The sequence below is a fragment of the Budorcas taxicolor genome, chromosome 9 (assembly GCF_023091745.1).
Source record: "Budorcas taxicolor isolate Tak-1 chromosome 9, Takin1.1, whole genome shotgun sequence".
NCBI lineage: Eukaryota > Metazoa > Chordata > Mammalia > Artiodactyla > Bovidae > Budorcas > Budorcas taxicolor.
Window position 1 is genome coordinate 18579754 of NC_068918.1, and position 19223 is coordinate 18598976.

At 37.4% G+C, this 19223-nt stretch overlaps 1 protein-coding gene across 1 annotated transcript in view; it reads right to left on the reverse strand.

Moving 5' to 3' along the window:
* The window catches only part of NKAIN2 (sodium/potassium transporting ATPase interacting 2), a 644621-nt gene that overhangs the window by 613536 nt on the left and 11862 nt on the right, over nt 1–19223 (reverse strand). Inside the window, exon 3 of the mRNA XM_052646092.1 lies at nt 15038–15175. Within this exon, the coding sequence (XP_052502052.1) occupies nt 15038–15175 (138 nt within the window). The remainder of the gene's footprint in view (nt 1–15037; nt 15176–19223) is intronic.

A 19223-nucleotide genomic window follows, 5' to 3' on the forward strand; every position in this document is an offset into this window, starting at 1 on the left:
GGTCGCAAAGAGTCGGACATGACTGAGCGACTGAACTGAACTGAACTGAACTCTGCATAAAAGTTAAACAAGCAGGGTGACAATATACAGCCTTGATGTACCCCTTTTCCTATTTGGAACCAGTCTGTTGTTCCATGTCCAGTTCTAACTGTTGCTTCCTGACCTGTATACAGGTTTATGAAGAGGCAGATGAGGTGGTCTGGTATTCCCATTGCTTTAAGAATCTTCCAGTTTCTTGTGATCCATACAGTCAAAGATTTTGGCATAGTCAATAAAGCAAAAGTAGATGTTTTTCTGGAACTCTCTTGCTTTTTTGATGATCCAGCAGATGTGGCAATTTGATCTCTGGTTCCTCTGCCTTTTCTGAAACCAGCTTGAAAATCTGGAATTTCATGGTTCACATACTGTTGAAGCCTGGCTTGGAGAATTTGGGGTGTACTTTACTACCATGTGAGATGAGTGCAACTGTGTGGTAGTTTGAGCATTCTTTGGCATTGCCTTTGTTTGGGATTGGGATAAAAACTGACCTTTTCCAGTCCTGTGGCCACTATTGAGTTTTCCAAATTTGCTGGCATTTTGAGTGCAGCACTTTCACAGCATCATCTTTTAGGATTTGAAATAGCTCAACTGGAATTCCATCACCTCCACTAGCTTTGTTCATAGTGATGCTTCCTAAGGCCCACTTGACTTCACATTCCAGGATGTCTGGCTCTAGGTGAGTGATCACACCATTGTGATTATCTGGGTCATGAAGATATTTTTTTGTACAGTTCTTCTGTGTATTCTTGCCACCTCTTCTTAATATCTTCTGCTTCTGTCAGGTTCATATCATTTCTGTCCTTTATTGAGCCCATCTTGCATGAAATGTTCCCTTGGTATCTCTAATTTTCTTGAAGAGATCTCTAGTCTTTCCCATTCTATTGTTTTCCTCTATTTCTTTGCACTGATCACTGAGGAAGTCTTTCTTATGTCTCCTTGCTATTCTTTGGAACGTTGCATTCAAATGGGTATATCGTTCCTCTTCTCCTTTGCTTTTTGCTTCTTTTCTTTCACAGCTATTTATAAGCACTCCTCAGACAGCCATTTTTCCTTTTTGCATTTCTTTTCCTTGTGGATGGTCTTAATCCCTGTTTTCTATACAGTGTTATGAACCTCAGTCCATAGTTCATCATGCACTCTATCAGATCTAATCCTTTGAATCTATTTTTCAATTCCACTGTATCATTGTAAGGGGATTGATTTAGGTCATACCTGAATGGTCTAGTGGTTTTCCCTACTTTCTTCAATTTAAGTCTGAATTTGACAATAAAGAGTTCATGTTCTGAGCCACAGTCAGCTCCTGGTCTTGTTTTTGCTTACTGTATACAGCTTCTCCATCTTTGGCTCCAAAGAATATAATAAATCTGATTTTGGTGTTGACCATCTGGTGATGGCCATGTGTAGAATCATCTCTTGTGTTGGAAGAGGATGTTTGCTATGATCTGTGTGTTCTCTTGGCAAAACTCTGTTAGCCTTTGCCCTGCTTAATTCTGTACTTCAAGGCCAAATTTCCCTGTTATTCCAGGTGTTTCTTGACTTCCTACTTTTGCATTCCAGTCCCCTATAAAGAAAAGGACATCTTTTGTGGGTGTTAGTTCTAGAAGGTCTTGTAGGTCTTCATAGAACTATTCAGCTTCAGCTTCTTCAGCATCCCTGTTGGGGCATAGACTTGGATTACCATGATCTTGAATGGTATGCCTTGGAAACAGAGATCATTCTGCTGTTTTTGAGACTGCATCCAAGTACTGCATTTCAGACTCTTTTGTTGACTATGATGATACTCCATTTCTTCGAAGGGATTCTTGCCTACAGTAGTAGATATAATGCTCATCTGAGTTAAATTCACCCATTCCAATCCATTTTAGTTTGCTGATTCCTAAAATGTTGATGTTCACTCTTGCTGTCTCCTGTTTGACCACTTCCAACTTGCCTTGATCCATGAACCTAAAATTCCAGGTTCTTATGCAATTGTGCTTCTTAAAGCATCAGACTTTACTTCCATCACCAGTCACATCCACAACTGGGTGTTGTTTTTACTTTAGCTTCATCTCTTCATTCTTTCTGGAGTTTTTTCTCCCTGATCTCCAGTGGCATATTGGGCACCTACCGACCTGGGGAATTCATCTTTCAGTGTCCTGTCTTTTTGTCTTTTCATACTATTCATGGGGTTCTCTAGACAAGAATGCTGAAGTGGTTTGCCATTCCCTTCTCCAGTGGACCACATTTTGTCAGACCTCTTCACCATGACCCATCCGTCCTGCATGGCCCTACATGGCATGGCTTATAGTTTCATTGAGTTAGACAAGACTGTGGTCCATGTGGTTAGGTTGGTTAGTTTTCTGTGATTGCAGTTTTCAGTCTGTCTGCCCTCTGATGGAGAGGATAAGAAGCTTATGGAAGCTTTCTGATGGGAGAGCCTGACAGAGGGGGAAAAAAGGCTACAAAGTTAGCCTTACTTTGAACTAGTCCAGCCTGTGTGTAGCAGACATGTGGATCTAATACAAATCAATAAAAATACTATTACATTTTTAAACACCTCTATGCTTTTACTTCTGTTATCTTTGCCTGAAATTCTCACCTCTTCCTGTCTTCCCCATCATACTCAAATGTTAAATGTTAATTCATGTGTCATTTCCTCTATGAAGGATCTCCGGAATCTTTCCAGGCCCTGGTTGATGTATTGAATCTGTTCTGGGAATCTTGTGATATCCTTTACATCTCTCACAGAATTTATGATAAGCATTGTTTTTCCATGGCTACATGCTTCTTCTCCCCTCTTTAAAATGGAAACATTTGGAGGCTTTGTTTGTTATGGTATAACTTACACATAGCATAGTCCTTACCATATAATAAACAATCAGTGAAGGACTTTTTAAAGAGTGAAGGAATTCCGACAGTCATTGCATTTCCATATCTTTGTATAACAAAGCCACCTGTTCAGATCTCCCTGAGAAAAGGAAACAATTTCAAAGTAAAATATGTTGTGTGTGTGTGCATGCTAAGTCATTTCAATTGTGTCCAAGTCTTTGCAACCCCATGGACTGTAGTCCACCAGGCTCCTCTGCCCATGGGATTCTCTGGGCAAGAATATGGAATGGCATATTGTTTCCTCCTCCAGGGGATCTTCCTGATCCAGGGACTGAACTCATGTCTCTTATGTCTCCTGCCTTGGCAGGCAGGTTCTTTACCACTAGCACCACCTTTAATGGACTTTAATCGTTACTGTTCCATTTCTGATTCAAAAAGGCAAACAGCATGCCACCTCTACAGCCCTAAAATTATGAGCAGCAAAATAAAGCTATTTCAATCAATTGCCAGAGAAGGAAGACTGGACATTTAAGTGCTCATTAATTAGCAGAACAGAGCAACTGGCAGTCCACAGTATGTATGGGTGAGCCACAGATGCAGAGGAAGATTAACTTCTAGGCAGAATTCTTTATGATCTGGAGACTTGAGGAAGGAATGTATGTATAAGAGTGAGTGTAAAAGTGGGCTGGAAAACAAGCACAGTCCCTCCACCACCTTTGGAAACACAGAAGCATTTAATCCTCTAGAGGAAAAAACCCAATATTTTTAAAATAAGTAAATAAACAAAGTTATAATACATATAACTGTTAAATGAAATTATCTGAAGATAAAGTCAAATGGTCAAAAGCATAGAGAATCATCAAAATGATAGATACATAAACACTTCAGAGTTGAAGGTATTCATGCTTTCAAATCAAAAAGGCCTACAAAATTTTCAATTAGGTCCACACTCAGACACCTCCTTTGGAAATGGTAAGACAACCCTTATGAAATGAATATTGCAAGATTTTTTTTTTCAAGTTATCTACAAAAGAATGAAGAACAGATTGATTCAGACTTCCCATCAGTAACCTTGCTTCCTAGAATACAATTGAAAATTACTTCAGTGCTCGAAGGAAGATAGATTGATTCTCACCCGTGAATTCTGCCTCTAGTAAACTTATCACTCAAGTGTAAAGGTAGAATAAACTCAGAAAGTTTATCTCCTGAACAAGCTTTCTCAGAAATTTGTGTGAAGAATATTAGAGAGAAAATAGGTAGGATCTAAGAAAGCGTGAATCTAACGCAGGGGGTGCAGAGAAGGGTAGATGGATGTGTAATAGGCCTGAAGAGCCACCAATTTAGGCTGGAGAGCAGGAAATCTCCAGGGAAGAAGAGCCTAACCTGAAAAAAGAGTTGCTGATAAAATCATGGTCAAGTCAAAAGAAAATGGCCTAAACTCAAACAGGAAAGCAATGGGTTTCCAAAAGATGAACAGAATGAGTAAGAAATGGAAATAGGACTTTTTTTTTTTTTAAGCCTGTTTTCTCACTTTCAGGAATAAAAGAAAAACTCCAGTGGGAAGGGGAGATTTGGGAGGGGGACTGTCAACACAGTGTGATCCAAAAATAAATTAGAGTAAAATGATTTTGCTTTTACAGACCCTCTGACATGTGTATATATAGACCACTCAGGAACTATAAAGAGACTAGGAACAGCTGGAGAAAGGCAAGGAAGAGGATTTTTATCTTATTATAAGTCTAATTTTATATTTTGTTTTCTGAATTCTGTACTGTAAAGAAAGCAGAGTGTCGAAGAATTGATGCTTTTGAACTGTGGTATTGGACAAGACTCTTGAGGGTCCCTTGGACTGCAAGGAGACCAAACCAGTCAATCCTAAAGGAAATCAGTCCTGAATATGCTTTGGAAGGACTGATGCTGAAGCTGAAACTCCAATACTTTGACCACCTGATGAGAATAACTGATTGATTAGAAAATACCCTGATGCTGGGAAAGATTAAAGGCAGGAGGAGAAGGGGATGACGAGAGGATGAGATGGTTGGATGGCATCACTGACTCGATGGATATGAGCCTGAGCAAGCTCTGAGAGTTGGTGATGGACAGGGAAGCCTGGTGTGCTGCAGTCCATGGTGTTGCAAAGAGTCAGACACAACCGAGCAACTGAACTGAACTGAAATATCTCACATCTCTCCTCAGAATTTTTTTTCCAAAAATTATTTGATGACTTACGAACAGGAATTATTTAGACTGTTAAAATGTAATTAGTTATACTTGCCACATTGTATAAATCTTTAGTCACAGCCTAACAACAGAATGTGAGCACAAGTATATTCTTGTAGAATAAATGGCCCACAATTCCCTAAGGGAATACATCCTTTTGAGAATAAATTGCATTCACCATGTTGCATGATTACGTTTATTTTAGAACTAGAGGCTAAATCCATAAAACTTGTAATGATGTTTTTTTCCTCCCTCCCAGGCTTATGGGAAAAGACTTAGTTTCACAACTACTAAGTCATTAGAAGCAATGTTAATTTACTACTATCTCAAGTCTTTTCATCTCTAATCTACATTGATTTTCTGTCCTGAACAGAAAGTGTGCATTTTTAATGCTTTAGCTGCAATACATTTCCTTTTGGATATTTTTTCCTGCAAAAAATGAATCAAATACTCAAAACAACTGCCTAAACATAGATTATTAATTTCCTAGAAATGACCAAATAGAGTACACAAATTTTTAGGACAGTCATATTACTAGAGTGAAAGAAACACATGACCTGGGAGTAGGACACAGAACTTACTTCTCATTTATTGCTATTGGTTATAGTCTCCATGGGGATCTGAGCTCCTTAAAAACTTAAAATCCAAATCATGGCTGATTATCAGTAAATAGTAAATTCCAAAAACATGGAGTTTCCGCCCCCCCCCAATACAAACTGAGTTTCTATTTTCTTTTGCACATCCTCTGAGGAGTCTATACATGTCCCAAACTGCCAAAACAGAATGCTTTTATAAAATAGGTCTTAGCTTTGTTTTCTGATAACTCCATGTGGCCTTCAAGACTTGTCCCAGATGACACGGGTTTCCTTTCTTTTAATAAACTGGCTCAAGGAAAAGCAAAATCAAAGAAGTCAAAACAGATGACATGTTGTCTGAAGCTGGCTCATTGATGTCTTTTTATGCTCTGCTCTCCCTCAAAGGAGAGAAGGATGTGTCACAATTCACAAAGAAATACTCATTGATAAACCAGTATTGATATGTTAAATAATAATTGCAGGAAAAAACAAAGTGTCTCAAATTGACGAACCAAAGTTTAGTACTCAGCAACAATGTGAAATTATTCATCTAAAATTTTAATATGCAATCTGAAAGCAGTATTGAATTCTTTATTATTTCAGAAGAATGAGTAGAGGTTTAATGACAGTCTAAAACTTCATTATTTAAAAAAAAAAAAAAACAAGGAATGACAATTCATGAATATTGGTTTCTCTTTCTAAACATCATATTCCTGCTTCCTGAAATTAGCTGTAACCATACTATTTTAAAGGACTTCCCTGGTGGTTCAGACAGTAAAGAATCTGCCTGCAACGCAGGAGACCCAGGTTCAATCCCTGGGTTGGGAAGATCCCTTGGAGAAGGGAATGGCAACCCACTCCAGTATTCTTGCCTGGAGAATTCCATGGAGAGGGGATCCTGGCAGGCTACAATCCATGAGTTGTATATAATTGTCATTGTACATAATGTAAACTACATAACTGTTGTCCATAATGCAAAGAGCTGGACATAACTGAGCAACTTTTATATCACATCACATACTATTTTAATCTCTTGATTATTTTGGTAACAAAACAGGATACTGATCCCAGTTTTTCTCACTTGACTTGTTTAATTTGGATTACTTATTATAACCTAAACTGATGTCAAAGAAAACCTCTATAGGAAGAGTAATATATATACATGCATGTTTTGGTATATAATGAGGGTACTTTTTCAATTATATAGAAATGAATTCTCCCACTAGCTATTTAAAGCTCCTTGCAAATAAATGTGGAGATAATTTTGTTCTTAATTAATATATACTATAAATCATATACAAATTATGTTTACATACATATATATGTACATATGTGTATATATATATGAATGCAGTTCAGTTCAGTTCAGCCGCTCAGTTGTGTCCGACTCTTTGCAACCCCGTGAATAGCAGTACGCCAGGCCTCCCTGTCCATCACCATCTCCTGGAGTTCACTCAGACTCACATCCATTGAGTCTGTGATGCCATCCAACCATCTCATCCTCGGTCGTCCCCTTCTCGTCCTGCCCCCAATCCCTCCCAGCATCAGAGTCTTTTCCAATGAGTCAACTCTTCGCATGAGGTGGCCAAAGTACTGGAGTTTCAGCTTCAGCATCATTCCTTCCAAGGAAATCCCAGGGTTGATCTCCTTCAGAATGTACTGGTTGGATCTCCTTGCAGTCCAAGGGACTCTCAAGAGTCTTCTCCAGCACCACACTTCAAAAGCATCAATTCTTTGGTGCTCAGCCTCCTTCACAGTCCAGCTCTCATATCCATACCATTATCAAATGTTGATTGTCACAAGAAATGATTTTTAAATACCATTCTAATTCATTATTTCTGGAAATTAAGGATACTCTATAATACTATCCTTCTGCAAAAATAAAATGTGCATCATTAGGGTTTTGTGTTCTTAATTCTGGAGACATAAGGTTATTTCCTCACTAAATACATAGCAAAAACCATTAACCTTGATATAAGAATGATAAAAATTGCAGAGAGCAATTTAAAATCTAACTGCTCTTCAAACATCAAATGCCATGACAGATTTTGGATTTGCCAAAATCTTACAAAACCTGTTTTCATTTGTCAGATAAATTATGGCCCTTTGAGCTGTGCACATAAAAGGTAGTTCAGTATGGTAGTTAAGAGTATGGCTTTGGCTAAGAGCATGGGTCCATATCCTGACTCTGCTATTTCCTAGTTACATGAGTTTGAACAGAAAATTTATAAAGTTAATGTGAGGTTTGTAGGATTTGTAGAGGAAGCAATCTAGTAGCATCTGTGAACGGTAATGGAAATGGTAAGAAAAGAAGATATATGATTCCTATTACTGTGATTTTGGTATGTTGTTCTCTTCTGTTGTTTTTATGAAATCTGAATAATGGATTTTTAGCTATTTTGAATTCATTTCTATTGGGATGCGTTTAACTGACCAAGTCAGTGGATCCAAACTCTGCAAGGTATTCTTCTTTCCTTCAAAATAACTTGGTTAAATACAGAGAAAGGGAGGGAAGGGGGGTAGGGAGAAGGAAAGAGGAAAGAAAAGGAAGGAATGAAAGAAGAGAGGGAAGAAAGAAAAAAACAGGAAAAAATAATGAGAGTTATGACAACATGTCTTGTGGTAATATCACCAAAAAAAATTGCTGTGCCTTTCCCAGTTAGTAACCACATACTCCTCAGATTATTTTAGACAATTTAAAGCATGCAATTCATCAACATTTTTTTGTCATTAACTAATAACTACTGGATATCTCAAATCATATTCTGCTTGCCAGTGTCTTTAGCCCAAATGAAGATGTATTTGGCAATTTCATTTATGACATAAGGTAATTCTTTCATGGGAGCCATTTATATGTATTTATGTATGAATTATTCCACCAAAGTTAATCTGGGCTTTTCCTTGGGACTCTTGACGCTATGGAGTTATGCAATACAGATGCTTTTTATGGATTCTTGCTTCAAATGTCCTTTGCTTGGAATTGAAATCATCCATTTAATTTTACTTCAACATATTATATTCTTTGAAATGCCAGAGGCCTTCAAAGGGTACTAATGAGTTCTTGTCCCAATTAACTGTTGTAAATTTTTCTTCTTTGCTCTAATGAAAGAGAAAATTAGTTAAGGAAATGAAACTCAGTAGCAATACTCTAAATTTTATCTGTTGCTACTGTGCTTAGTGTTTCAAGGATGCCCACATGCTTATTTTAGGAGGGAGGAAGCTTTTGATTAATAGAATAATATGTACCATCAATAAGTTGAAACTCTCTACAAATAGCAAATGTGGAAAGTGACACTTTTTTTCTTAGCCTCTATTTTTGGGCATCTGCCTTTTTGTTTGAGCAAAATTAGGCCTACAGGTAACGAACACATCATTACACTCTGTGATAACCTAGAGGGGTGGGATGGGGGTAGGATGGGAGGGAGGCTCAAGAGAAAGGGGATACATGTATACTTAAGGCTGATTCACAGTTATATGGCAGAAACCAACACAATATTGTAAAGCAATTAGCCTCCAATTAAAAAGAAATTTAAAAAAATAAATAGAAGGTATCACAAAGGGAAAGTTCATTTTAATAAGAGAAAAACAAGAAATATCAAAATGAAAATGTATGATATTTAAAAGGGTAAGGATCTTTACTAAGTGATCCGTATATAAAAATTGTTATTATAAACACTAAGGCTCCACAGAAAAATGAGCAATGAATACAACAAGACAATCCCTTGAAAAGGAAATAAAAATGGCTAATAAAAATATGAAAAAGTTCAATTCAGTAAGATAAGACATGCAATAAAAATGACACATTTTCTTTCAGTAGGTTAAAAAAATATGAGAACAGGTAGTATCCAGGGTTAGAAGGGTGCAGTGACAAACACTCTGCTCTACATTGGTGGGAGGATAATTTAATAGAATGATTCTGGATGCATAATTGTCAACTATATACTAAAAGATTTAAACTTGTTCATATTATTTAGTTATATTTAGGTATCTTTTTTAAGGACCAAAATCACAAATGAAGATGAGGGTATTTTTTATGGAGATGATTATAGGGGAATATTTATCATAAAAACATGAAAACAGTATAATGTATAATAATATATAACATTGTTTTTGTTGTTTAGTTGCTAAGTCATGTGTCTCTTTTGCAGTCCCTGTTGCCCACCAGACTCCTCTGTCCATGGGATTTCCCAGGCAAAAATACTGGAGTGGGTTGCCATTTCCTTCTCCAAGGGATCTTCTCTACCCAGGAATCAAACCTGCATCTTCTACACTGGCAAGTGGATTCTTTACCATTGAGCCACCAGGGAAGCCCCCAGTATATACCATACCATAATATATTTATTATATTATATAATATATAATAATATGTAAAGGGTTAAATAAACAATGAAATTGCTGTTGTTGTTCAGTCACCCAGTCAAGTCTGACTCTTTGAGACCCCATGGACTGCAGCACACCAGGCCTCCCTGTCCATCACCGTCTCCTGGAGTTTTCCCAAGTTCGTGTTCATTGCATCGGTGATGCCATCTACCCATCTTTCCTCTGACACGTTCTTATTCTTCTCCTTCAATTTTTCCCAGCATCAGGGAGTTTTCCACTGAGTCGTCTGTTCGCATCAGATGACCAAAATACTGGAGCATCAGCTTCAGCATCAGTTCTTCCAGTGAATATTCAGAATTGATCTCCCTTAAGATTGAATGGTGTGATCTCCTTGCTGTCCAAGAGACTTTCAGGAGTCTTCTCCAGCATCACAGTTCCAAGGCATCAATTCTTTGGCATTCTGCTGTCTTTATGGTCCAGATCTCACAACCATACGTGATCACTGGGAAACCATAGCCTTGACTATATGGATCTTTGTCAGCAGAGTAATGTTTCTGCTTTTCAACACACTGTCTAGGTTTGTCATCACTTTCCTGCCAAGGAGCAATTATCTTCTGATTTCATGGCTGCAGTCACCATTCACAGTGATTTTGGAGTCCAAGAAGAGGAAATCTGTCACTACTTCCACTTTTCCCCTTCTATTTGCCATGCAGTAATGGGGCCAGATGCCATGATCTTTTTTTTTTTTTTTTTTTAATATTTAGTCTTAAGCCAGCTCTTTCACTCTCCTCCTTCACTCTCATCAAGAGGCTCTTTAGTTCCTCTTAACTTTTTGTCATTAGAGTGCTATCATCTGCATATCTGAGGTTGTCGGTGTTTCTTCTGCCTATCTTGATTCTGGGTTGTAACTCATCCAGCTTGGATGCCATCAAGGTGTCTATTATATCAGCAAATCTGGAAGACCCAGCAGTGGCCACAGAACTGGACAAAGTCAATCCTCATCCCAATTCCCAAGAAGAGTAGTAACAATGTGCTAACCATCAGGCAATCACACTCAACTCCCATGCAAAAAAGATCATGCTTAAAATCTTGCATGCTAGCCTTCAGCATTATGCAAACCAAGAAGTTCAGATGTCCAAGCTGGGTTTAGAAAAGGAAGAGGAACTAGAGACCAAATTGCCAACGTTTTCTGGATTCTAGAGAAAGCAAGGGAATTTCAGAAGAAAACATCTATCTCTGTTTCATTGACTATGCTAAAACCTTTGACTGGACCATAATCAAAGAAATAGCCATATGAATTCCAAATTATTTGATATCACTTAAAATAAAAATTAATATACATATTTGAGATAAGCATAATCAGATACATTTCAGTTGCACATAGATGAAGAAAATGTACAAAAGTATAAATAAGTTTCAGCTGTAAACTAATGAAAGTGCTTATCTTTATTTTTATATTGAGTTGTTTTATATTGTGATGTAAGGTGACAAATATAGAAATCATAAAAACTTACATTTTCAGGGGAAAGGAAAAGAAATTTCATCGTTAATATCTCAATATCCAGAATACAGAGAGACTATGGATATTTCTAAACTGCAGCAGTACCGTGTTGTTAGTTACAGCTTGTTGCCAATTTTGCATTTTCCTGCTAAACCCAGATCCTTCTTTGACCAGAATTTCTGTCATCTGTGATTCCATTCAAGTTTATTTAACTAAAATTCTTTTTATCATCTTTAGGCAAACTGAAAATCCTTTATTCCATTTTTATGGCAAATTCTGTATTTTCATGAATCAACTTTTGAGTTTCAACATGGCATCACAGCCATGAGATTCCACTAATTTGATATATAGAAATGGTTTGTTATATAGAAATTACATAGAAATAGGTAACTAGTACAGAAATTGAGTGATACTATAACACAAACCTAAAATTCATAGCATTAACTTTGAGACAAGGTGGCATATGGAGGCCAGAAGGACAGTGAGAAGACTATCAGGGAAAACAGGAAAAACGGTAAAGAAATGGCTTTTGAGGACTGGAGAAAAGAAGACTCACGGCAATTACTGTGGGAACAATAAGGCTAAATACTGCCTGCAGTAACTTTGAAGATAGAAAATATATCTACAGACTTGTGGATCTGGCTAAGGGGATTTCCAAGCAAACAGTTGACAGCATTATTTGTCATCTTTTAGCTATGCATAACATGATAGTATGAGAGATGAGCTAAAGGAACAGTCCCATTTTCAAGTACAATTTAGACAGTACATTGTTAACTGAAGACTTGCTAGGTTGGAAAATAAAAATTGCACATTTACAGCATCTCCAGCTGGCAAAAGACTTTTCAAGTAAAGATGTTGCCTCTAGAAAGAGAACAAATTCAGAATGGTGTCTGTAAGTCAAGATCAAATCAAAGATGCAATGCTAAGACATGCAGCTAAGACTTCAGAAAGATTTCAGAGATCCTCTCAATTATATAAAAGTTCTAACAATCTTAAAGGCATGCCATGACATTGTAACTCTTGTGGAACACTAGAGACTGTATCCTATATTGAAAAGATTTGTGCATATGTAATTTAAGAAGATGAGTTTAATTTGGTACACAGAAATCTCACAAAAATTTTTGAGGGCTGTAGCAGTTTAAAAGTGGTAGAGAGTTCAGCCAGTAACTTAGATTACCCTCTGAGCTACCAGGGAAGCCTAGATTACCACACTCTATTTCAAGTTGCCCAACAGGCTCTTACTAGTCTATACAGCTCAGTATTACTTTCAAATGATAATAAACACTTTTTTTTAAGCTAAGCTTTTAAATACCAAGCATTGTGCCAAGATCGTTTTATATTGAGTTGGTCAAGCAGATGGCACAGAAAAACCCTATGAACTTTTGGGCCAACCCAATATAATATCCCACTCACTCCTCAAAACAAAGAAGCCAAAAACTTTCAAGCCATACAAAAATTTTGATCCACATCTAGATTTTTATTCCAGGAACTTTATCACAAGTGGAAATGACATACTTAGGTGGTGATACTCAGAGTAACACTATTTATTAGAATAAAATCATGAAGGAGCCTCAAAGTCTAATGGAAGAGGAATGGTAAATTGAGACTGTTTCACGTAATGGCCTGTAACAATTAAATTAAAGCATGTGGCTGGCTTTATTTTTTTGGGTTCCAAAATCACTGCAGATGGTGATTGCAACCATGAAATTAAAAGATGCTTGCTCCTTGGAAGGAAAGTTATGACCAGCCTAGACAGCATATTAAAAAGCAGAGACATTACTTTGCCAACAAAGGTCCATCTAGTCAAGGATACGGTTTTTCCAGTAGTTGTGTATGGATGTAAGAGTTGGACTATGAAGAAAGCTGAGCACCAAAGAATTGGTGCTTTTGAACTATGATGTTGGAGAAGACTCTTGAGAGTCCTTTGGACTGCAAGGAGATCCACCAGTCCATCCTAAAGGAGATCAGTCCTGGGTGTTCTTTGGAAGGAATGATGTTGAAGCTGAAACTCCAATAATGTGGCCACCTGATGCGAAGAGCTGTCCCACTGGAAAAGACCCTGAAGCTGGGAAAGATTAAGGGCAGGAGGAGAAGGGGATGACAGAGGATGAGATGGTTGGATGGCATCACTGACTCCCTAGACATGGGTTTGGGTGGGCTGTGGGAGCTGGTGATGGACAGGGAGGCCTGGTGTGCTGCAGTTCATGGGGTCGCAAAGAGTTGGACATGACTGAGCAACTGAATGGAACTGAACTGAATCAATATAATCATTACTTTCACTGTTAATGTAAGAAACTAAGGATTGGTTAGGTTATGTTGTCTAGAGTCACACAGAATTTGGTAGGTTACAGATGTTAACCCTGGAATTACGACTACAGAAAACCCACTCCCACGCACTGTACCACCTCCTTTACAACGGATCAAATTACAATTTATACAAGACAGTGAACACTACTATCATATCTTATGCACTGAAAAACCCTCTGCAACAGAACACATCCTACTTGTAATCTTGCAAAAAGTATTACAAGATTTACATGGAAGCATACCCTTAGAGAGGACATTTGCTCATCTGGGTGTGTTCCCAGAGAAGACTATGGGGCTCCCAATTCAGCCTTAGCCAGCCAGTGGACCCCTTGGTCCCAGATGCCACCATATTGCCTGTTTCAGTACCCATGAGCTTTATCTGGGTTCCAGATGCCAGAGAGAACAAGGAACAGGAGGGCATCTTTTATGTAAACAAGGCTTCATAAGACCCAAGAAGGCTTGCTGGTTTGCACTGAATAAGGCAGATCTTTAGCTACAGTGTCTCATATAAACGCCTTTATCAAAAGCTTGCTTTACAATTTTATATAGATCCTATACATTTTTTGCTTTGTCAAAAAACAGAAGAAGCTGAAAAAAATAATGGCAATAAAAAAAATCTACATTAATGAAGAGCTATAGCTAAGATCTGAGATACACACAAAAGTAAAAAATCATAAGTTATGGTTCCCATAGCAACTACAACACAGTTGGATTTCACTTTTATGTTAAGTAAGTTTAACTCGAGTGAGAATGCAAAATACTTCTTCCAAGCCAAAAAAAGAATTGTGAAAGACACAAAGTGGTCCAGATTGATCTGGCTTTCAAGTATGTCAAATATTCACCCTAATATGTATTAACAGTTTTACATTAATACTACATGTTCATTTGTATTGATTCTAAACTACCTTTATTCAGTTGAGAAAATATAATTATTTAAAATGGGAAAAAGTCCCATTAGAATCTGTTAGATTGGAAAACATGACTTTATAATTTTTCGCATAGCTTTTCTATTGTCCTTGTATTTACAAAAGAATATTTGCTGAAAGTACCATTTATTGGTACTTTAAGAAAGTACCATTTATCGGTACTCACTGCCAAGTGTTTTAAATTTGACAGTTCCTTAATTACTTTGATATAGCATGAAACTATATAAACAAACACAGGGTACTTTAAAGAGAGAGTTTACAAATAATTTTCAAGACATATATAGTTTGCATATTTTTTCTCTATTTCAATAAAATTTTTAGAAAATAGGAAGGGTACTTACTCCCGTTATGTAACGAGGTCTATATTGAATGGTTCCAAATAAACCAAGAATGACGATAATAATATGTACAAAATTTGCCAGGATAGGTGCCCACTGATATCCAAGGAAGTCAAATATTTGCCTCTCCAGCACACAAACCTAGAATAGCAAAATAGGATATATAGATAAGCACAATGATGAGAGAAAAAAAGAATCACATTGACACGATAATTAGCAACTATAACTGTGTTACCATATCTGGCATTTGTCTTTAACAGTGAGAATGACATTTGGGGGTTATATTTCAAAGGAAGACTACGGGAGCTACGAATCCAGAGACAGCTGCAATCCTTTCAGGGATGATTTTGTGGCGGCATCAAGTAGTATTCGCAGGATGTCATCTGTGCAGTCACAGGATAAATTATATTGTCATATGCACTGTCAAACACTTGAAGTCATCAACCAGCAAGCTTGGGGAATGACGTCCACATGAAGGGTGTGTTGTTAGAATATGCTCAGATGTCATCGTATAAGTTGGGAATAGAACAAATGGGGCTGATGGAGAGGAAAAAGAACTCTTCAGCGAGTCAAGAGACCAGACTTTGGATGTTGATCTGTCACTAGACAGCTGTAGTGCCCCAGGAAGTCATTTCTTTTCTCTGGGGGTCTGATTTCTTATTTGTAAAATGTAAGACTTTGACTAATGTCTAGGATCCTTCTAACCTTAAGAGGATTAGATTATAAATCAAATGTGACTTTTTAAAAATCATATCTAGTTATTGACAGTAACCAGGAAAAAAGGAAGGCCCTGAAAGAAACTTCAAACAATGGAAAACAAAAATAAAGCATCACTGTTTAAACACAAGACACAAAGCATTTCAAACCCTTCTATATTCATCTGTGCTTTGAAACTTACAATTAAGTCATACGTGAAAAACTAAACAATGGGAGGAGAAAAGCAAAACCAATCAACCAACCAACTCACCAAAAAGCAAACAACAACAACAACAAAAACCCTGACTGACCAGTCGTCCAAAAGTGCCGTTTTACATCAGCAAATGAAACCGGAATGGCTAGCAAGTCTCTCCTCAAATCTACCAAAGCAAAGGGAACGGTGTGAATTAAACTCAGCTGTGTTTCCTGCCTACCCTCAGGTGGAATGATAACAAACTAAAATACCCTTGGACTGCAAGGAGATCCAACCAGTCCATCTGAAGGAGATCAACCCTGGGATTTCTTTGGAAGGAATGATGCGAAAGCTGAAGCTCCAGTACTTTGGCCACCTCATGCAAAGAGTTGACTCATTGGAAAAGATTCTGATGCTGGGAGGGATTGGGGGCAGGAGGAGAAGGGGATGACAGAGGATGAGATGGATGGATGGCATCACAGACTCAATGGACATGAGTCTGAATGAACTCCGGGAGATGGTGATGGACAGGGAGGCCTGGCGTGCTGCGATTCATGGGGTCGCAAAGAGTCGGACACGACTGAGCGACTGAACTGAACTGAACTGAACTGAAAACATTGTAAACAAAACTGATGTTAAGCACAGATATTCAACAATTGGTTTTCAGCTAGCATTTAGAGGAAAATGATTTTAAAACCCCTAAGTCACTAACTATACTTTATCACTCTGCTTTAATACTTCTTGTCAAAAGGACATCCTAACTCTTCAAACAGACAATTTAGTTTTAAATTAAATACCTATAGCCTAGTTTGAAGGCTTCTAGAATGATCATTATTCCCACTGCACTTCTTTAACTGCAGCACATTTTCTCATCAAGCATTGAAGGAGAAAATAAACTCATGACAACTGTTGGCATAACACCTCTATTTCCTAAGACACACCAGGTACCATGTTATGCTGTAACAGTAATAGTCCAGCCTAAGAAAATCTTAAGTTTCACTTAGTCCTGGCAGTGAATTAAAAAAAAAGAGAGAGAGAGAGGGAGGATCTCGGATTTATATTCTATCCTACATATTCTAAATACAAAATACCTACCAGAGTCCCAGCAGTGGAATATGATATTCTGATTGATTAACAGTCTGTCATGGAATATGCACATAACCCAAGCTTCATAAACTCTGAAATGTCTCCTGATGAAACACTCCTTCAACTGTTTCCATGCAGTCAACACTTCTTATGAAGAGGCCCATTTGTGATGTTAAGCAGTATTACATGTGCCTTGTTGGAATCCATCAATGTTACCAAAAGATAAGTGGATGTTCTCAGCATTGCTAATCGTCTATATAAAAGCTCCTTCTAACACAGAACTCTCTTATCCTTATCCTATGAATAAACAGTAAGTAGAAATGTGAAACAGCAGCAAGAAGCATTTAAACTCCATAAATTTTGAGCATCATAACTGTGGGGACACAGCAGGGAAAAAGTAGAGAGGATGAAGCACATCATTCAAACAGTGGGAAATCTCTCAATAAATGCTCCAATTATGGAACAAAAGAGCAAGCACCATTGTTAATTATAAAAAATATATAGATGATAATATACTCACTAAGACTGCAAAGCTAAAATGAAGTTGCATCAACATTTATCAGCCTTTTTTGTGACAGAACTAATTGTTCCATCAAACATTACTTACGAGGTTATGCAGACTGAACAAGCTAATGTGCAGTTTTTCACATATAGCATTTCTGCTATTACAGTATTTCACTTATATAGTATTTCTCCTCTTTTTGATAGGCTCTTTAGTCGTCATAAGAAGCTCTATCACAGGTTCTACTATTTAGAGCTAGGGCCAAAGAATTGAAGATTTCAGTGCATACAAAGGGAATAACAATTTATAAAGTGGGTACAGACTTTCCTAAGAATTCCTTCCAAAAGGAAGTGCATTAATTATGAAATTACAGGGAAATTGTGGCACTAGAGGGAAGAGGATATTTTCTTTTTCAATTTTTTAAAGTTTAAGTATACTTGATTTCTAATGTTGCATTAATTTCAGGTGTACAGCATAGTGATTCAGTTATGCACACACATACACAAAGATATATATGTTCTCTTACATATTATTTTCCTGTATAGGTTATTACAAAATATTGAGAATGATCCCCTGTGCTATACAATAGGTCCTTGCTGATTATCTATTTTATATTTATTAGTGTGTATGTTCATCTTGACCTCCTAATTTATTCCCTCACCCCCTTTGATAACCTAAATTTGTTTTCTATGTCTGTGAGTCTTTTTCTGTTTGTAAATAAGTTCATCTGTATCTCTCTCTCTCTTTTTCAGATTCCACACATAAGCAATATCATATCTTTGTCTGGCTTACTTAATATGATAATTTCTAGGTCCATCTACATTGCGACAAATGGCAGTATTTCATTCTTTTCTATGGCTGAGTGCTATTCCTTAAACCACTTACTACAGGTGAGGCATTCATACTAGTCCCTGGTCATATTTCACGTCACTGAATCTGCACAACACCCAGAGAGATAAATATTACTGTCTTATTTTTCAGACTAAGAAATCTAAGGTGTATTATGTCTAAGTGATTCTCCTATAGTATCAGAAGTGGTAAATCGTCCAAGAGGAATGTAGGCCTATGGGCATGGCCAGTGCGGTGTCTCTATTTTTGAACTCTCTACACCTAGTCCAAAAAGAAAATGCTTTCATATATTATGTTGGAGGCCTATGCTGGGTACAAGATATATGTGACTTTTCCACCTTATTTTAGAATAGCATAGAGAATTTCTTTGATCATGCCTATCAGCTTACAACATCAGATTTCTCATCATTGGTCAAGGCAGAGCGCCTTCTTATTTTATTTTCTAAGAAGACTCTACACATGGATATCACCAGATGCTCAATATTGAAATCAGATTGATTCCATTCTTTGCAGCCAAAGATGGGGAAGATATATAGAGTCAGCAAAAACAAGACCGGGAGCTGACTGTGGCTCAGATCATGAACTCCTTATTGCCAAATTCAGACTTAAACTGAAGAAAGTAGGGAAAACCACTAGACCATTAGGTATGACCTAAATCAAGTCCCTTATGATTATCAGTGGAAGTGACAAACAGATTCAAAGGATTAGATCTGATAGACAGAGTGCCTGAAGAACTACGGACTGAGGTTCCTGACATTGTCAGGAGGCAGTGATCAAGACCATCCCCAAGAAAAAGAAATGCAAAAGGCAAAATGGTTGTCTGAGGAGGCCTTACAAGTAGCTGATAAAGAAGGGAAACAAGA